This window comes from Fusarium tjaetaba, assembly GCF_013396195.1.
Source record: "Fusarium tjaetaba strain NRRL 66243 chromosome Unknown NRRL66243_c0000286, whole genome shotgun sequence".
NCBI classification, from domain to species: Eukaryota; Fungi; Ascomycota; class Sordariomycetes; order Hypocreales; family Nectriaceae; genus Fusarium; species Fusarium tjaetaba.
The window spans coordinates 1-20,387 of NW_023501482.1; the positions used below are offsets into that span (position 1 = coordinate 1).

General features: G+C 50.7%; 4 protein-coding genes across 4 annotated transcripts; 2 read left to right on the plus strand and 2 right to left on the minus strand.

Annotated features, from left to right (window-relative positions):
- Window positions 1–971: 971 nt before the first annotated feature.
- FTJAE_11566 (vegetatible incompatibility het-e-1) lies at window positions 972–3,430 on the plus strand (the record flags this gene model as incomplete). Its single annotated transcript, XM_037344521.1, has 2 exons — window positions 972–2,225; window positions 2,276–3,430. The coding sequence occupies 2 exons, from the start codon at window positions 972–974 to the stop codon at window positions 3,428–3,430; spliced, it is 2,409 nt and encodes an 802-aa protein (XP_037201369.1).
- A 1,990-nt stretch (window positions 3,431–5,420) lies between these two features.
- FTJAE_11567 (beta-glucosidase btge) lies at window positions 5,421–7,304 on the minus strand (the record flags this gene model as incomplete). Its single annotated transcript, XM_037344522.1, has 2 exons — window positions 5,421–7,090; window positions 7,142–7,304. 2 exons carry the CDS (start codon window positions 7,302–7,304, stop codon window positions 5,421–5,423), a joined length of 1,833 nt encoding a protein of 610 aa, XP_037201370.1.
- A 2,436-nt stretch (window positions 7,305–9,740) lies between these two features.
- Window positions 9,741–12,827, plus strand: FTJAE_11568 (mitochondrial cyt-4; the record flags this gene model as incomplete). The annotated part of the gene is made up of 2 exons (XM_037344523.1): window positions 9,741–9,788; window positions 9,849–12,827. The coding sequence occupies 2 exons, from the start codon at window positions 9,741–9,743 to the stop codon at window positions 12,825–12,827; spliced, it is 3,027 nt and encodes a 1,008-aa protein (XP_037201371.1).
- Window positions 12,828–14,980: 2,153 nt separating this feature from the next.
- FTJAE_11569 (uncharacterized protein) lies at window positions 14,981–16,791 on the minus strand (the record flags this gene model as incomplete). Its single annotated transcript, XM_037344524.1, has 2 exons — window positions 14,981–16,007; window positions 16,064–16,791. The coding sequence occupies 2 exons, from the start codon at window positions 16,789–16,791 to the stop codon at window positions 14,981–14,983; spliced, it is 1,755 nt and encodes a 584-aa protein (XP_037201372.1).
- Window positions 16,792–20,387: the final 3,596 nt, after the last annotated feature.

The window sequence follows — 20,387 nt, forward strand, 5'->3', positions numbered from 1 at the left end:
CCCCCCTCCCCTGCTCTGTCCCCGAGTGCTAAATGCGGGCAGCCACTTTAGGTTTTCTAGTTGACCGAGGGGCCTAGTTTCCCTTCCCTACAGGTAAGTACCTACCTGTTGTCGAGTTTCATCATTTATCATGTTTGACCTCGAGTATCTCACATTCGACCAAAACAATGACCACATTCCCTCCTCAACAAATCGTTCGATCTGATCTTATACCGCTCATTCTCATCCTCGCCCATGACTCTGCTTCGCCGCAGCCTAGCTAACCCTTGCCTCGACCTCCTCTTTGGGTTCCTACATACTTGCAAGTTGCCTCGTCCATCTCAGCTCAGCTGTTGTCGTCCTGTCCCTGCCCGGCCGTACCCTTGCTAGCATGACGCCTCACTCGCTTTGTACTCGACATACATAGACCACAATTCATAGTCGTTCCATAATACATACAATAATATACGATACCCGCTCCTCCAGCTCAGTTCAGCCCTCAGCCCCCATTCCCATCAATCTCGACACTACCAGCCGTTTGACACCGAAACAAGGCCCCAACCACTGCTTACCGCACCATTTTGCCCTAACTTGTCCAACACGATCTGCAGCCCACTCCCACTGTTAAACGGACTGCAGACTGCCTGTCCCCTCGCCTTCGGTCTAAACTGGACCGCCCCCACTCCCATCCCTCTCCATCGTCCATCTTGCGGCGTTCAAATCAGAGACATTTCCGCCTCCTGTTTCTCCATCAAAAGCAAGCAATCGCCAATCTGCTAGACCGCCAGCGCGCTTCTCACTAGCACGCCAACGACCCAGATTCCAAGTTAGAGCCATAGCCCAAGTCTCTCTGGCCTCTTCAGCCCCCCTTTTGGAGCTTGCCCGTATGCAGAAGCCTTCTGCTCTGCCTCGACTCGCTAGCACGGCCGGACTGTAGAAAAGCTTCGGCTTCCCCCCTTCGCTCCGTCGCGGAGCTGGACCTTGGCCTCACGATGCGCCGCTCCGCTCTTCATAAGTCCATGAGCCGCCTTCGAGACAACCCCCCGTTGCCTACAAATACAACAGCCTCTTTTGCCGGTTCATCTGTCAACGTTGTTGGAGCTCTCTTGCGGGACGAGGATTTCCAAGCTGAGCATCGTCAACCCGAGGACCAACTCACAACCAGCGGCGCCTCTTATAATACCTTCAACATCCGCCCTCCTTCACAAGCTCATGGTGGCCAGCCGCAATATAATCCAGCTCTCCTGCCTAGCACAGAGGAATCTTACAACGTCCCTGAATTCACAGGCGATTCGCCTATGACTGATGCGTTCCCCACCGAAGAAAATACCATCTCCAAGGCACCTACTTTCGCGATAGTGACTGACGGCTCTTCTACTGCAATCGCCACCGATTTCTCAGACCAGAACAATTCCGACCAATTCTCCTCCAACGCCTACATCGAGACCTATAATTCCGAGTCTGAACCCCCGGAGTCTGAGTCCGACCCTGATCAAGAGCATCAGGACGGTATTGATCTTGATTTGGACACTTCCATCCACCCACCTTTCTTGGACGACTATTGGATATCTCCCACATACCTCGACTTGAACTCTGGCCACATACCCCCTTACCACGACGTGGATTATGACATTGATATGAGCGACAGCGAAGGTGGTGCTCCTCTCGACGACGCATTCGACGAACTTGAACACTTCACGGACGACCAGTCTGTTCTATCTGATGGGGACAATGATGAATCAACCCCTATCAATCACTCACCTAACCATCTTTCGCAAGCCGCCTTCCATCCGCCCACCACAGTCGACAACGACCTAATCATGAATTCTGTTCCGCCTCCTGCGCCATGGGTTGATGTCGTGATCCAAGACATGGCTACGTTGGAGGGCAATGCGTCTCCTTCGCCAGCAGAGGCTCTAGGCCAGCCACTACTAAGCAACCCCAACCCGACTATGATTGGATCCCTAAATCTTGGCCTGGTAGACTTTTTGAGACACTGGGCATTCCAAGCTCATGCTTCCGCCTGCCCATCCCCCTCGCGGATTCACGCACCCTATCCAGAAGATGTTCGCCGTCAAGCGAATACACACATCCGCGATGTTCAGTACAAGGACCTTCAAGGCGATGACTATGATATACAGGGCTTGGATTGGGCATCCATGAACACTACTAGGGAGTATGCGCGGCAAATACGATGTGCCACTTTCAAGAATTATGTCAACAAGGAGGGCTCAGATAGATGGAGCGTAAGTGCCAGCTACCTTTGAATGAGTCTTCTGAGCTGACCTCAAATTAGCCTCACATGGATGATGCAGCTCTCCCCGCGACTCAAAACTTTATGAGATTCAAGAGGTTCCTTATCCGCCAGGATGTCTACCTGGCTCATTTTCAGCTACGGAGCGTCCTAGCATGTCCCTCGATCTCACAAGCCTACTACCCTGGCAGGAGAGGAATCAACCGAATCAACCCAGTCACGGGTAAAGTAGAGCTCGTACTTAACAACAGTCATATACATGGTCTGGGAGCTCTCATCTCTACTCTTGATGCAAACCATGGTGCCATGTTTGCCGGTACTTTCAATGGCGAATATTATCTCAAAAGCCTGGATTCGGAAGACAAGAAAGACTTTGCAGAAGGTGTCATTACTGCAAATATGGGAGGTATCACCAACCATGTCCAGATCTACCAACCCCGGCGATCTTCTGGTCCTGTTGCTGCCATTGCCAGTAACGACGAGGGATTCCGCCTTCTAGACCTTTCTACACAGAAGTTCTTGATGCAGAGCAGGTATCGATTCGCGCTCAACTGCACGCGCATGTCACCTGACGGCCGTTTGAGAGTCATGGTTGGCGATGACTTCAAGGTACTGATTACCGACGCCGATACCGGCGAGATTCAACAGGAACTGTCCGGACACCGCGACTATGGCTTTGCCTGCGATTGGTCCGATGATGGGAGGACAGTAGCCACCGGTTTCCAGGATAAGGCCGTCAAGGTCTGGGATGCTCGTCGCTGGTGTGACTCGCGGGGTGTTAGTACACCTCTATGCACTATCAGATCCGATATGGCTGGTGTGAGAAATTTGCGCTTCTCTCCCGTCGGCAGTGGTGAGAGAGTACTCGTTGCTGCCGAGGAGGCTGACATTGTCAACATCGTTGATGCTCAGACTTTCAACAGGAAGCAGACAGTCGATTTCTTTGGTGAGATCGGCGGCATTGCATTTACCAACGGCGGGCATGAACTCAATGTCTTGGCGAGCGACCGTCATCGTGGCGGCCTTCTTCAGCTTGAACGATGTGGCCGTGCCGCCGAGCCCTATTTCTTCAGTTACTGGAAACGTTATGTCGATGGTGACACCGCCGATTGGCGCCATAAACCCGATGAGTTTACACGCAGCGGTGAATGCTATCGTCGAGTTCCAGCTTCGACGGATGCCTTACCCATCTTCTAAACCATTTCCCGATGGCTTCAAGCACCTTCGAATCAGATAGACAAAGCGTCTTGGTATGATTCACAAATTATCTTTATACTTGCTTGACCTCGCTGGTCACTCTCATTCATTCTAAGCAACTGCCTCCTAGCGTTATACCCCTTTTGTTCTGGCTTGTCATATCATGATATGTTGAGAAATTACCATTGGCCATTCACAGCACATCACTTTCTATATGGGCGGCGATGGTTTACAATATGAAGACACAAGCTACACAAGCTACACAAACCCTCACTACAAAGCTATTCATCCTTTTCCTCTTTTTTCCCCCCTTTATCACCGACATCAATATCCTGGGGGCTCACGGCTGAGCCCGGTCACTTTGTTTGGGAGACTATAGATATCAGATATCAGGACATTGGCGACGGGATCTTCATTATTGTGGACATGGTACACACAATCAGTGAGCTCTTGAAGCTTTGGTTTTGTCACACTGTGAGTGGGACAGTCTGGACTTGTGGGTAAGTTTTGGGACACAGGAGCGATGTATAAGTCAGTTGTATATCTATGTGCTTTGCAAAGACGATATCGAATGACTACCTTCCTCCCTACCTAGCTAATATGGACATGGCTATCTGCATGATCCCTATTTCCTCGGTGGTTACACACCACAGCTATTTCAGTTACAATACCATCCAAAGTACAAGGCATGTTCCACATGCTCAGATCTAAGACATCCATGTATTTCGTCAAGCAGCAGTGATTACCGATCCAGGTACAGTCTCCGAGACACGTGAGTCTCATCGTCATTCCAGATATACCGTGTCTCACCTATTCCTTGACCGCTAGAATGCTGGCGAATACTCGAAGTTTGCCAAGTTGAAAGCTGTGCTAGAACTACGCGGGCTTCACAAAAGACTTTTTCTGTTTATTTATTAGACTATCTTTCGCTAAGCTGACGTGACCAAGCATCACGTCCATTTACTTGTTCTTATTCTTGTAGATCACTGCTAAGAATGCAAAGCCGATTGGGGTGAAGCACCAGTATCTTGCTGGCTTGTGTGTCAAGCACGGCTGTGATATAACGTTGATCGCCTTGATAAAATCCTCCGGTTCCAATTCTTCGAGCTTGTCATCGATCTGATCAGACACTTGCTATCTTATTCTAGGAGGCCTGAGTGGTTAAAGGGCTGGATGTCCCAGACGTGGACGGTTCGCTACTGTTATTGGCGCCTTAGTGGCTGCTATGATACATCTGCCATGAGTTAAGAGACCTGTTTTGGTACATTATGTCTTAGGTAGTTAGAGTGTTCAGTAGCGTGGGGGAGTTGGTCACCAGACGATACTAGGACGAGACGACTTAGGAAAGGATTGTGTATACGATAGCTCACGAGACATAGCACAATGGCAAGTGAAGAGATACTAGTGAATTACAGCATTATGAAGCAGAGGCTGAATGACAACCCGGCTATAGTATAGATCATACATACAGATCATCTTTCTCTCAAGAAAAGGTTTTCGCTTACCTCGTCGCTCAAGAGCCATAAAGACGCGTCTACCGTAAAGAAGTGCTGCCGCAAATAACACATATGGAAAGATGACATAGTAACAAGAGTTCACATGTCGTTTGAACAGTGGAAGAAAAACAGGATTCATCAAGAAGGTCGTCCTCGACCGCCCGACCAGATTCGTTTCCCTCAATCTATTGCACGCATGTACGCGCGCAACAATGCATTGCCCCCTGAGGCGGATGTCTGGAGTTGGCCTGAGAGAGGGAGAAGACCGTCGGCTTTCGGACTCCATTCCCGAAGGCTCTTGTTGGATGTCAATGATGTGAATCACCGCATGGACGGTGGCGAGAAAAAGAGAAGAGGGTTGCACGAGGAAGAAGAAGTGAGTGGCCGGGCGGTGTTGGTCATGATTATGTACAACATTCAGCATGCTCCGAAGATTGAATCGTACAGAGGACGCTTGGGCACGCTGCAATCAGAACTGGAGTATCCAGAACTGCTTAGTAGCCGGTGAAAGAAGAGCCGCAACCCCAGCTTCGCTCACAGTTGCAAGCACCAGGCTCCTTCCAGAGATCGTCCTCGAAGGAGAAGAAGACGGTCTTGTCACCGCAGCTCTCGCGGATGGACTTGATAGCCTTGGCCTGCTCAGACTTGCCAGGGCAGGCAACGCCGTTGCAGTTACCGCTTGAGGGCCAACCACACTCCAGGTTGATGACATCGTTGCCCTTGCAGATACCACGGAGGATCTCGAGTTGACCGGCGACGAACTCACCAGCCATGTCAGGGGTGGTGTTGGGGTTGAAGTAAGGGTGGATGTTGGCACCGGTGACATCAACAATGTCGCAGATAGCACCCTGAACATCCTCGCGCTCCCAGATGTCGAGGGTCTCGGCGATGGTGTAAGGACCGGTGTAACCGGAGCACTTCTCCTTGACGACAGTGACGAGCTCCTTAAGCTGCTGGGGAGAACAGAACTTGTTCATGATAGCCTCGTTACCAACAGTGAAGAGCTTGACCTGATCCCACTGGGCCCACTCGGCGTAAGCGTCGACCTGAGCCTTGATCTCGGGGGTCTCGTAAGTGCAGCCAGAGGCCTTGACGAAAACACCGACGATCATGTCAATGCCGTGCTTCTTACAGGCGGGAGCAACAGTCTCGAGTGTATCGCAGTCAGTAGAGTAAGATCGGATGATCTGGAAACCAGCCTCCTTGAGGGCAGCAATGTCCTTGTCAACTTGGTCGGCACCCTTGCACTTGCCGGTAGAGGCGACGTAGGGAGTGTAGGTAATACCGTAGTGGTCGTTTCCACCCTTCAGGCTTCCGGGGCTGGAAGGCTTCTTGGGGGTCTTGGACTTGGGAGCCTCGGAGGGCTTCTCATAGGCGGGCTTGGTGGAAGCAGGAGTCTCGGGGACAGAGTAAACAGGCGCCTTGGTGGTCTCGGGGACCTTGCTGGGAGCCTCATAAACAGGCTTGGTAGGCTGCTCCTGCTTGGTGACCTCGGGCTGGGACTTGGGAGCCTCGTAGACAGGCTTGGTCTCCTTTGGAGGCTGGGGCTTGGGGGCCTCGGGAACCTTGGTGGTGGCGGGGACACCGGACTGAGAGTAAGGGCAGACATACACGTAGTCGGTCTCGGTGACAGTAACGACCTGCTCAGGGGCGGTGTAAGTACCAGGAGCGTAGCTGGTAGGGACAGGGTAGACGATGACGGTCTCCTCCTCGCAGGTCTTGGTGATAGGAGCAATGGTGTAAGTGCCAGCAGATGGGCAGACATAGGTGGTGGTCTCAATGACACTGGTAACGACACCCTCGTGCTCGGTCTCCTTGGCGTAGGGGCAAGTGACTGTGGTTGCAGTCTCAACGATGGTGGTGACACCTCCCAAGGTGTGGGTTCCAGCGGGGACCTTGGTGGTCTCGCCAACGCAAACGGTGGTGGACTCAGTGACGGTCATGGTGGTGGCAGGGAAAGTGTAAGTGCCGGGAGTAGGGCACTTGTACTCCTCCGGAGTCGGGACGGGGATGACCGGGACGACCTTGGTGGTGGTGGGAGCAACAGGCTTGGGAGCCTCATAGGTAGGAACCTCATGAACGGTGGTGGGCTTGGGCTTGACGGCCTCATGAGTGGTAACGGCCTCCTTGGTGGGCTTGGGGGCAGAAGGAGGGTTGGGGACAACTGAAGCAGCGATTAGCGTTTATACTACTGAATACCGATATATTGACATACGAGTAGGCTCTCCATAGTAGGTGGTCCAGATGGTGGTGCAGGTAGGAACGCAGACCTCTCCACCACGTCGGAACATCTCATGAGCCCGGCGGTGGTGAGGGTAAGCGGCCTGGGCACCGGTAGCCATGGCCGCAACGGCGGCAGCAGCAAGTCCTCCCTTCATATTGAAAAAAGCTCCGAAAAGTCAAGTACTGTACGTAAATGTAAGAGTTTGTAGTTGGCGTAGGAAACGAATGCCCGCTAAAAGAGTGAAGCGGTTAATGGAATAGAGGAAAACGAGAGGACGAAAGCGAAAATTAACGAGATGCTCTCTAGATTCGCGAAGGATGGAACCGTGAGGGAAAAGAAAAAGCAGAGAAAAGAAGAGGAGGAGAGCGGCATATTATGAGCAGATCGACTGTTATTGCCTCTACCTGCAACCCGGTCTGTTTTGCCTTGGCTGCAGTGCCCAGAGGGTCATGGCATTGACAAAGGATGGCCCTAGTCGAGAATAGCGGTTGAGATGGTACCTGAGATGATGCACGATAGCGGCGTTTGGAGGCCAAAACTCAGGTACCCGTCTGTCCCTGGCCTGTCCTCATGTGCCCTGTGCCTCATGAAATGAGCTGGGGGTGCTAGTCGCCCAGTCCCAAACGTGGACCATTGTTGGTGCAATATGTCTATCATTGCCTTGACAGCGCTAGAAACCCCAGCATTTGGCCGGGGTTATGGACGAAAAGGAGAAGGTTGTGGAGCACGGGGCACGATGCAATCTCGTGGGTTCAACCAGCCCAAGGGGCATTTGCTCACGTTGTCGATGCCATGCCTCTCCCAAATAAGGTGGTTTAGGAGGGGTCGAGTGTTCGAGACCAATCAGCTAGCTAAGCGGTCAAGGTTGCCTCCGTCGCGAGAACCTGTGGTGAATAAGAAGCGATATTAGTCCAAGGACGAGGCTTCTCTGACCGTTGGTTGGTCACTTGACTATTCACAAGGGGAATCGAGATGAGTTGACATCGATTGAGATGCGCGATTGATGTGAACCCGCGCAGGAGATGAGCTTTCAAGTTGCGCATCACGTTTAGACTAGTCTTTTAGCATCTCCAAGGTAGAATCGCCTCCAAGGGCAGCGCCCCGGCTATCGCGGTATCTTGCTTCACAAATTTCATCTATACAAACAACAATCCTCATGTCATGCCGGTTCTTGACTCTGTTCGAAATTCGAATCAGTCGGTTCGTCGGCGAGTGGGGTCAAGAGATTGTTCCTGCATCTGCCATGGTCCCCCAATTTACCCTAGCGGAGGTGGCTTCGCGCTTGTGGACCCAGGGGTTTCCGTTCAAGCGTTCTATTTGTTTTAGTGACGCTCAGCGAGTCGCCTTGTCGTCACTTTCTCTCAGTCTGAGCCTTTGCGTAATTAACAGCTGCCTCGTATTGGCAACAGGACAGGGCCAGAAGTTCCTGTCTTAAAAGGCCCCCCTGTCGGCACAACAGATATTATCTTGCAGCCTCCATATGCGGGGAATTAATAGATATAGTAATCCGAGAAAGCCGGGGCAAAAGCTTGTCAGTCGGTGGTCGGGTTCTCGCAGGTCGAAGCAGCTAGGCTTGATGCCGGAACCTCAATCTTATAATTGCACTTCGTATTCACCGTCACATCGCACGGCAGTTCGTCTTGCCCGAGACGCTCTAGCCTTTCCGGCTTTTGATGGGCTGTACTCTGCGATGAAGCGTCAGTTGGCATCAAGTCAACAGACAGTGAATTAATTGACTGATGTTCTCGTGTTTTGGTGATCTGCTCATTTGTATGTAAGACTCTGGATCAATAGCAGCCCCTGTATAGGATTTGCAATGTCGATCCATCGGAATCGTCTCTTGCTCAAATGAAGTGAATCTCGCGCGCTGCTTGGCTCCAAGCCGTCGTTATTTAGGCTATGCTCGGCAGCCGGACAGAGCAGGGTACCCTTCCAATTAGAGAAGGTCTTTATCTCTAGACGTCTCTCAGAACGGAACTACTCGCCATTAGCTGGTAGTTCCGGGCTGAATTGATTGTCGATTTGGATTATTGCCAATAATAGTAGCGAATTCAATGCCTTCTCAATCGAACCCCTTTTGCTGATAGGTTAGGTTTCCGTGAAGCATGCGGTGAGACGGGGAGCACCAACGTATGTGCACCGATGCAACATTTCGGTGAGGTGGTGGTATTCATGATGAGTGATTGTACAAGTCCAAGTTCAGGTACTAAGGTAAGGTCGTAAAGGCACCTTACCTTACCTCTTCCATACTTTCTTCAAGGCACTACCTTAGAGGTACCTAGTAGCTTGAGTTATCGAGAAATCCATGGGTTCCAGGGTGGCTCTTGCCCAAATGAATGGCTAATAGGTACCTACTCCGTGGACTTCAGTTAAAGTGGAAAGCGCCATGTCATGTGACCTCGCGATTGTGAAAGTTGCCCAACACGCAGTACCTTAGTTAGTAAAATTTTCAGCCTCGCGTCGGCTTCAAAATTTCGAGTTGTATCCGTAATTACCTTGCTTGATACAGGGTATTTGTGATATACTGCAAAAATGCTACGGTCCGCAGGTCGTCCGTACGTTTGCTGCAGATGTCTTTCGAACTGCCCTAATGGATTGCGATCTTCTTTTTCTCCGCCTTTGGGGTCCTCGAGTGGACGTTATACCGTTTGTTTCATCTCGCACCATGTCGAACATGTCATGGACTAACAAATCCTAGTACGCTACCTCAACCAAGAACCGTCCTCGGGGTGCCTTTGGAAAGACCAACATTCCCACATCTCTTCCCAAAACTTCACCCGCAGTAGACAAGAGGCCAATTCGGCAAAGATTGCATGAATGGGTTGCTATCAACGACCCTGACAGGGAGGTAACCCCAATTGTCCCGGATCTTACCTTCTGGAACACTGTCACCAATAGCAACACACGTCCTCAATCTACTGGCTCATCCGAATTGGATAATTTCAAGTCTGATTCAGTGAGTATGGTGGGCCCAGATGAGAACTACAGTAAGGAGGATGCTGAAGTCGGCATTGTTGGGCACAAGTCCCATGCTCCAGGCGATCTTGTTGAAATGAAGCAGCCTGGCTCCCGGACACCCTTATTTGCTATATACTTGGGGTTCTTTGGTCAACGGTATCACTTTTATACCAATACTGGAAGATGGGTGATGAGCATGGGTTTCTCGGCGCTCTTCTCAGTGTCTAAGTTCGCCGCCGCCAAGGAGCTGCAGCCAGTTCTCTCTCTGATTCCTCCCAATGCCACGGCGGACGAGTACGAAGAATTACGCAAACAAGACCAGGGCCCTGGGCGAGGCGTTGGTGCTCATCTGATCAACAAAATGAAGAATTTCATGTTGGAAGCGGACGAGGCCTTCCAGACAAGTCTTAACAATCTAGACAGGGCAAGATCACTGGTCTCAGATGGGAAAAAGACCAAATACTTGAGTCTGTTCGAGCTTGCCGACTTGTTGTTACCCAATTCCCTCAAAAAGGGCACCCAGTTTCCTCCTGCTGCTTTATACGCAGTTCACACAGCGCTCCTACGAAACGACTTTATTTTCAGGCCATTAAGCCCTTCGACTGACTGCCATCGAAAGGATCATCTCTTTGAGATTTTCCCGTATCAGGATTTCATGATGATCAATCGAGTGACTCTCATGATCCGCGAGTATATTCATCTCATGGCAAAGACGTCAGGAAATATGACGTCTTCTGATATGTCGGAAACAGCATTTGGTACTTTCATTCTCAAGGCAAGACAAATCGTTCTTGCCAACAGAGATAAGCGTTCGTGGACACCTTATGGAATCCTCGCTCCGACTAAAGGAGTCACCCTTGAAACCGGTGAATGGTCCAGGAAGCACATGGAGTTCATCCGCTTTCTTGAGTGGTGGGCAAGCTACGACTTGTTCGAGGATTCATCACACTTCCACGCTGATGGTTCTCTCATTCTGCGAGCTCTGGATCTATATGAGGGCGCTGACCTGAATCAGTCTTGCGCATGGACCTTCTTACAAGAGTTGGGGATAATCCCACCGTGGGAAATACCATCCCGCTATAAAGTTCGTTTCCCTGAAATCAAGATTGAGAGTGGAGGCGGCCTCATTCGAGAGACTCCAGTTAATATCGAGGACTCAACTCGACCAGACGTGGCGGAGGGTGCCAGACGAGACTGGGCCAACACCCCTGTCTTCTGCATTGACGCCCCTTCTACAATACTTATTGATGATGGCATCTCTTTAGAACGAACAGACAAACCTGACGAATTCTGGATTCACGTGCATACAGCCGATCCAGCATCCGGTATTCGACCCAACTCTGAGCTGGGCAGGTTCCTCGAGCTAATACCCGAGAATATCTACCTTCCTGGCCACTTTCAGGCCATGCTTCCAAACGATCTGGGTCTGGAAAATTCAGGAGATTACAAGTCGGGCAGTTTGGTTGAACAATACTCGCTTGCCGATGGTCGACCAGCCCTGACCTTTAGTGCCAGGCTTAACGAGTACGGAGATCTTCTAGACTACAAGATCGAGCCAGGTACTTTGCACAATGTCAAGTACCTGGATCCAAGAGATGTTGCTGAGTTTTGTAACGAACCTCCACCCCCTCCAGTATCTGACCAGACTCTTGTTGTTGGCGAGCCACCTGACAAGTTGGATGTGGCACCAAACCGCCCCTTGATGTCAGCTAAGAACTTGGATGACAGGAGCAAAGAGGACCTTCTGATCCTTCACCGTCTGTCTCAGGCTCTCAGGAAAAGGCGTCTGGAGAAGGGGGCCTGGCCTGTTTTCTTGCCAGGCGCTTCCGTTACTGTGGCTTTCGAAGATGTCCCCATGGAGCAGGCAGAAGGAACCAAGGTCCTGCCAGCTGACCCCTATATCAAGGTCGGCTACGACGCATTCAACGGTGCCTCTGTGGTGACTAACACAATGGTGCTTGCCGGTGAGATTGCTGCTCGATGGAGCTCTGACCGTAAAATCCCTTTACCATACCGAAGAGACGCCCATTCGCAGACGAATAAGACAAAACTTCTCGAATACGCCACGAAAGAGCTCTACCCTCTGCTCGAGAAGGGCATCGCCCCTTCAGGAGCGCAACGTCAGGAGCTGACACGCTTGACTGGTGGCATCGAGATGTCGGCAGAACCCGGCCCTTATTTCATGCTCGGTCTGGACATGTATGCGAAAGCCACTTCTCCTCTTCGCCGCTTCTCTGACCTCATTGTCCACTGGCAAATTCATGCAGCATTGGCACATGAGCGGCAGGTGAACCGCAGGCTAGACCCCAAGACTGATGATCTGAATGACATATTGCCGTTCACGGAGGAGACACTTCGCAACACGCTCTCGCTGTTGCGTATGCGCGAGAGAATGGCCCGGACTGTGTCTCGCGGCACCCAAGAGTGGATGCTCATGGCGGTTGTGCGGGCCTGGCAGTTTGAAGGGACAGCACCTAAGCGCATGAGTTTTACAGTTGATGCTCGTTGGAAGCAAGGCGTGTCCGGTCGGGTAGACTTATTTGATATGCCGGCCCTCTTATCCACCGACGGTATCGATGGCCTCGTGCTCATCAAGGATATCAAGGTGGGCGACAAGTTCGATGTTGAGCTGGCAAATGTCAACGTTCACGCTCGCAGCATGTTTGTCAAAGCGCTCAAGCACTATCCAAACACCCGGGCAGAACTACAGAGACGTTAGCCAGCCGGCACTCTCCCCGGACGCCGCGTCCCTGGCCCCGGCCTCGTGAGCTGCGCCCCAGGGTCTTCTTTGGTCTTCTCGAAGCAAGACTTTGTTGGGGTGGAAAGAAACACTAAGTTTGAGCGTCACCGCCTTGACGGCGAAACCATGGCTTGCAGCATCGTGAGTGAGATTGGCGGTGTTTATGTCTCACGTCTCTTTCCTCTGTCCCCATGCTCCAATGTCTCTCCGCCTTTTTCTCAATGGCTCTCAGCAATAAGCCATCGACTGACGTGGAGTCGCTCATCTCTTCCCCGCATTTTCGCACATCCTATCGAGTTGCCCCCTGCGTAAGAAAAACCTGGGGTTTCTTGCCTAAGACTTGATTGACATCAGCAGTGAAGTGGTCCTCGGGGGTGTCGTGCTTGAAATGCACTGTACGATACCCATTTTAACCATTTTAAGGGGGGAATACATCGCTGACGACAGATCTCCCCCTTGCCCGATGCACGTCACTTGTAACATACCTGTACCATATTTTTTACATGACCAGCACAAACTTGCGATAGCTTTGGGAATCAAAAGCATGAGATGTACAGTAGATCATCCATTTATAGAACCACCTATTAACAAAATTCCATCGATGCCAATACCGCATGTCGCAAGTGACCATCGACGGAAGTCTTCCCTTGCTGTTGGGTCGTAAGCAGCATCATATCCTCGGCTAATAGCCTCACGGGCAGACACACTCACACGACATCCTTTCAAACAACCCATATCCCTGCCAAAACAGCCGTACTACGAATTACAGCGTCTCTTTTGACAGACAAGTACTTGACACTCTGGGGCACTTCGCTAGGGCACGTGGAATGAGGTCACGCGCACAGAGAGAACAGACCAGCCCGCGTCCTGTTTCCCCAACAATTTTGCTGCTTTGCATCTCAATTGGTGATCGACATAGAGGATGTGTTGATTGGACCGTTTCGTAAAGCTGCGCTTCGGATGTGGCAAAGTCGAATTTTGTCTGCAAGAGGTAAAGGCTAGGACGACTAAGTTTTCAGGGCCAGTATGATCAGCAAGGGACGGCAAAGTCAAAACTCTCATTTGTCCCCTGTCAAGCTTACTTATTATTGACCTGCGTTGTGTTGACGAAATAAATGTATGCCACGTTAGGCTATAGGGAAGCATGCACAGATTCTCACATGGACAAATACTCAAAAATATCGAGATGATGGGAACACCATATTATTATATCATGAATGCTTTTGTGTGGTTTTGTAACGGCTTCCGTCCGGTCCGCCCGAGTACGTCGAGATGCAAACCCCCTGTCTTTTATGTACAACCAATTCACCAACGCACGCACTGAAGACCCGGTCCTGTTGCCATTTGCCGTTTGTGTCCTTCTTCTTCTTCCTTTGTTTAAATTGTCCCTGTCCTGCCTGGCCTTGACCGTTCCGTAGAGTCGCCGTAGTCGCCGAAAAAAATCAATTGACCCCATGGCCTGTACCCTTCCCTTTCCTGATCCGTCCATAACCGCCCGAGGCCGTCTGTGATCCGTAGTACCCACTTGCCCATGGGATATCATGAAGTGAAAAAAACAAAACCCTTGCCACAAAAGAAAGACGGGAACAAAAAACTATAACGCCGAATATCCCCCGGGCCTGTGACCTCTGGAATGGCTTTTTCCCGTTGCCCCGATTTCGTAATCGGAACCCGGGTACCGGGGGCGTCAGGGGTAGGTTGCTCCATCGTAGAAAGAAAAGCCTGAAAACCAAAGATGGCGCCTTTGGTGTGAGCTGCCTCTCCTTTACCCATGAAAATCCCTCGCAGCTACCCCAGCTCTTCCACAATAAACACGGTGCTTTTCTTTAGCCTTTTCGTCTCCATTCGTTGTTACAGACCGTGTATCAAAGATAGAAATGCGATTCCGGGGCCACTCTCCAAGATGTTGTCGTGACACTGGCACAGGCTCTCCGTCAACAAGCCTTTGCTTCCTGATAGTCGCGGTAGTATGGCGGATCAATGCCAATTATCTCCGAAATTCCCGTATATAGATAGATGCGCTTTTTTTATGTTGTCATGGCGTCGTTTCAGCTCACGCTTAGTGAGTCACAAGCTCATAAGCTTGTTCAAATTCCAATCGCGTCGCTAAAAGTCGAACGCTTGTGTATCCATTACTTCCTCCAGCCAACGTTCCAAATAACGTGGGCGATATCACGGGCTGTATTGACTGTGTCAATAACTCGACCGAAAATGCCGTCTCCGGATTGTATTTCGCCCTCCTCATAAGGCATAAACATACCGGATGGTGTGCGTCGCATGCCCGCAGGCTCCTCACAAAGACTGCCTGACGAGATGGATCTGCTCAGGCCTCCATTGGCACCTTCGCTGGGAGGTGACGCCCACCCTGAGCGGGGACTTAATAAAGCGTCGTCAAGACCATCGTCGTGGTCTTCCTCACCGAAAAAGAACTTCCCTGATTGCTTAGTAGGTCTTAGCGTCTCCTGTGAAGATGAAGGAGACATGAGAGGGCTTCGGGAGTGCTTCATTGCAGTCTCTCGTGGCTCAGGGGTGTCTTCCCGATACTTGAGGGTGGTGGACGGCAACATGGCGATTGTCTTGCCTTCAGCAGCTGGCTTTGACTTCATAGTCTTGCGTCGAGAAATAGGCCTCTTTTTGGTCCTGACTCGTTTCATCATCACGCCATCATCTGAGTCGCTATCTGAAGCAAAGTGCTCATCAACCATTTCATCCTCGTCTTCGCCCTTGGCTTCGACAGCTATACATTGCTCGACTTGCTCATTGAAATGAATGTGTTTTCGCTCAGAGTTGGGAGAAATGATTCCAGATGACTCGACTGAAGGAGCAACGCTGCTGCTGTCTCCACTCAACCGACGTGATGCGAAGGGATAGGCGAAGTAATCTGTTGATGAGCGACCGAGGTGTGGTCGAAGAATTCCTCTTGTCTCTTGGGCCTTGACAGCCGCGGTGGCCTGCTTTAATAATGAAGCTGTAGACAGTGATCGCTGAAGCATCACTTCGGACATGCTTCTCTTCTTTAGGATAGGCTTCTTGTTGAGGTTGACCAGTGAGTCAGCTTTGGATAACGACACGCTCGAAGGCTCAGTATGTGTAGGATGGAGGTTCTTGGGTCCCGACTGCAATGGGCCATAGAGCCAGGTGACATCACAATCCTTAAGCCTAGAGAACGTAAGCATTTTAGTAGAGTCAAATGGGATATTTTGAGGGAAACAAACCAATTGAGAGATTCGGGGGAGATGGTCTTCAGGTTATTTTTGGCCTTCATCCAGGTCCTCCAAGAAGCATTCTCTAACCGAGCACTGTTGGGGAACTCCCCCCGTCGAGTGACGACATATCGCCATGATGACCAGATATCTTCCTCTCTCCACTCATGAGATAGATAGTCCACCTGGCGGGATGGTCGACTTGACACTGCAGTGTCGTCCTCTGCATGTTCGGACTTTTCATGTTCAGGCGTTTCGGGCCTTGATGTATCATCAGAGACCTCTTCAGAGTTCTCGTGTTCCGCAGGAGAAACAGTGTAAGAGTCGCCGGTTCGGGGACTGGGCGGTGGCTCTAGGTTGTCATCATGGTGGATTTCAGGGCGGATCTCTGGGTGAACATAAAACTTCTCCTGCGCAAAGGATGGAAACATGAAGTGATCTTCAGGTGATTCAGCAAGTCCAATGTTGTCGTCGTAGTCAGAGGCAATAGAGAGATTAGTGGCAGGAGTAGATGCGTAGGAGAGATCGACAGAGTCGGCGTGGACGGTACGGGGAGACGAGGGAGCAGATGAAGAGTTAGATTCGGCGTAAGACTTGGATGCAGGCTTGTAATGGTCGCTGAGGTGAGAAGACGTGGAAAATGGTGAATTCGATGAGCTGAAGTTGGAGTGAGAATGTGAGCGTCGTAGTCCGGAGCCGGCGAAGTAACCGTTGTCGTCGGATGGAAGAACGACAGCCATGATGGGAGTGTGAGGAAAACCGAAGGAATCTTTGTCAATGCCGAAGCACCCAGGGAAGGTGAAATTGGGAGGGCTCGAGGTTAGAGTCTCATGGGTACAGACGAGTGCAAAGGCAAACAAAAACGTATGTTAGGTATGCTATCAATTTGAGATGAATTGACGAGAGAGTCAAAGATCTAGCGTGGGCACGAAGTATAGAGAATAGGATGGATTTCACAATCTGGGTGGGGGGCCAGGCTTATAGTAGTTTGTAGTTGCAGGCGTAGAGTCAACCTAAAGGGCCCGGACAAGTGCTTGAGCAAACAGCAGGCGATAGCCGTAGCCGGGGTTCTTGGGGGCAGGTGGACAGGTTCTGTTTGGGGCTAGTTTCTAGCGTACTGTACCGGAGGAGTACGTAGCGTAACCCGGCGCTGGTGTTGTGGGTGTGTGAGTTTTCCTGGGCGTGTACTGTACGAGGGATGGATGGGGATGGCAGGCCAGGGATGAGCTAAACCTGGTCGAGGCGTGGTGGCGTTGAAGCGACTAGAGACCTCCCCCAGACCCAGTTGCGGTGACGAATTTCGTGGGGACCCGTCCAGGTGTGGTCTGGTCGAGTCCAGTCAGTCAGTGTGTGCTTCTGCCCGCCGTCGCTCGCTGGTCACTGTTCGTTTCGTTATGCACTGACACTTCGGTCACCGGCCGGATAGCGGAGTCTTGCGCCCGCTGCGATGGTATTGGGCAGACGGTTACAGTGGGTGTTAAGCGTAGTGGTTGGTGGTTGAATCTGCTCCGGGTCAACTGGGTTGGTCAATGAAAAGAAGCAAGAGGAGGAGGATGAAGAAGTTGGAGGAATGAATAAGTCGCAGTGATTGAAGACGATGAGAAGGGAATATAGGTAGATAAGGTAAAATAGTCAGAAGGCATGGCGAATCTGAGAAAGAGCGGGGATAAAAACGACGGGAGGGAGAGATGATGGAATAGTACATACCTAGGTACTAGGTAATAGGAAGGCACTGATTTGGTTTTGACTCTAAAGAAACGGGCAGGTCAGTCAATCACTCAGGTCACCAAGAAGGAAGGGAGAGCGGGGGAGATAAGGTAAGAAGCCACCAGAGACGACGGCGGATTTGACCTCATCCTCAAGACCGCAGGTCAATTACTACTAAAATTATAGTAGGGCAGTACTCCGTACGGTAGAGTACATTCCTACCTACTAACTAGACCTGAGATAGTAGTCCAAGGACACTGACGACAATCCATAAACTCTATCATGTCAAGGGACCGATGAGATGATTGTGGATGGCGTTCAATCGCCCTACCTCCTCCTCCTCCTCCTCCTGAGAAGACCTTTAAACTTCAGAGAGCGATTACGATTGCGATACAGACGCAGACACAAACAATGATGGATGTACATAGATACAGTGCTGCTGCGGCCACGGTCAGATTATCGGTAGTTGAGGGGAACGGTGAGGGGAGGAGTGCAGTGTCGCAATACTGAGGTGACCAACAGAGACAGTCGGTAATTATTGTAACTGGGTACCTAGGTATTGCTGCAACTCAAGCAACTCAACTCATGAGCTACCGTAACTAGAGGTGCATCTATCTGCGTTGCGACTGGCGGGTGAAGACGGGACCCTTTGCCTAGATCCAATGATCTTCCTGATATCCGATCACATCTTCGGGTACTCCTCAATCTTTCCCCAGCTCAGCGGTACCGTGTTGCAGTAGAGTAGCTAACTAATAGGTAAGGTAGGTGAGATTGTGCCCAGGGCTGGTCGGTCAATTATCAAGGCTTTGGCGAGCAGTACGTTGATCCTCTTTGGTGTTTACCAGTCAGCCAGCTAAACTGCATCCATCTACACAGGTAAGGTGAACGTATCTATCTACCGTACCGTATATGCATGCATGCATGCATATGTACTCCACACGCATGCACGTCCAGTATATGCTAGAGATGGCGACAGAAGTCTAGGCGAGATTCTCTTTCTCATTCTATTTCCTAGACCAAGTAAGTCAAGGCCAAGTCAAGGGAGACTCGACAAGTATCTAGAATTTCATCTTTCTTCCACAGCTCTCAAGCGCCTACCTACCTCAACATTGGCGAATGAATGTCTTGAAATGTCTGACTTGGATGCTCGGCTTGCGGCGATGAGCCGCTGGGGTAACGAGGGTGTCTGTCGTCTTGTTTTGGAGACTGGCGTGAGGACCCTGAGGGGAAACAGCACGGATACGTATCATGAATCTGTCTCAGGTTACTTTCATATAATTCCCGACTCTACAGCTACAAACGTATTAGTTGCAACGACTTCAGGAGCGATATGGTCGAGATCGAGAAAAGTACAGAGACACGGAAAGATAATTCAGCCCGGTGTGATCGAGGTTCATAGCTCGCCCCCAGACGTGGGGTTGTCAGGGAATATCCTTTCAGTGTTGCAGAGCAAAAGTTCGTCCGTTCGTTATCAGTCAGAGCCATGTACAGTTCGACAGTACATACATACAGCTCCAGTGCACCAATAACTGCAATCTTATAAGGTCGCACGCAAACTCACGCCATTGCAAAAGGTCGATTGGCAATTCCATCCGTAGCATCAAAACAGCCAACTCTGTACATACAGATACACCTTACTGAGTTGCTACCTTGCCTGCGCTGTAGAACAAGATGAGAAGCCTCAGAGAAGGGGGGCGTGGGGGGGTGTCTCTTAAAAGCGTGGGAGGTTCCAGCGTGGGCTTTCCAGCCAACATGGGGGCGCAAGCGAGAGGAGGGCGGTTGTGATAATGCTGTTGATGAAACCCCGAGAGATTTTACGAGACATAGTATTTCCATCATGGCTGTAAAGAAGCTGCCGTGCCTGCGCGCGTACAATGTGTGTGTGTCTGTGTGTTGGGCCATGGATTCCCGAAAGCAATATGATGATTCCTGCGAGCGTCATAGTTACTCTCTCAATGATACACCGGGTAAAAAGTGTGAGTTCGGAACGCGCAACCAACCCTCTGCTCTATCTACAGTAGACGTATAGTCTGAGTCAACCAAGAGGTCAAGTTTCCGATATCACTCTGTTGGCATTTCTCCAAGCCATGCCGCAAGCCAGCCATCGACACTTCAATCCAGATATAGGTATCACTTATTCAATAACCAACACAAAAGAACCTAATGCGGAAACCCGCCAGACAGCTCATCCCTTGAATTGAGTTAATCTTCAACCCGCCCTGACTTACCGTTTGTAGCTCTTGGTGCCGATCAAAGAGGCTCAAACCTAGTTGGCGAAACAATGGGCCAGTGGAAGTATGTATGTACGGAAGTAAATAAGTATTACCATGTTTCTTATTCTATCATTAGCCGATAAGAGCCTTTGGTGGTCGATGCAACGTGATGTGAGTCTCTACGAACCAAATTGGCGCATTACCCTCGTAGTTAAACTCCACTGTAAGCATCCTCAACTCTGCCCAAAATTGGTTGACTGACCGTGCTTCAAATCCCACGTAGGCTTGACCTCATGACCATCGTGTGAAATGCAAAAGCCTTGACCTTGACCCTGAATTGTACTGGTATACAATAAGATGAATCAACAAGGTTGTTTGCGGGGTTAGAGCCCAACTCTGTGAAGCAATTTGCTTCG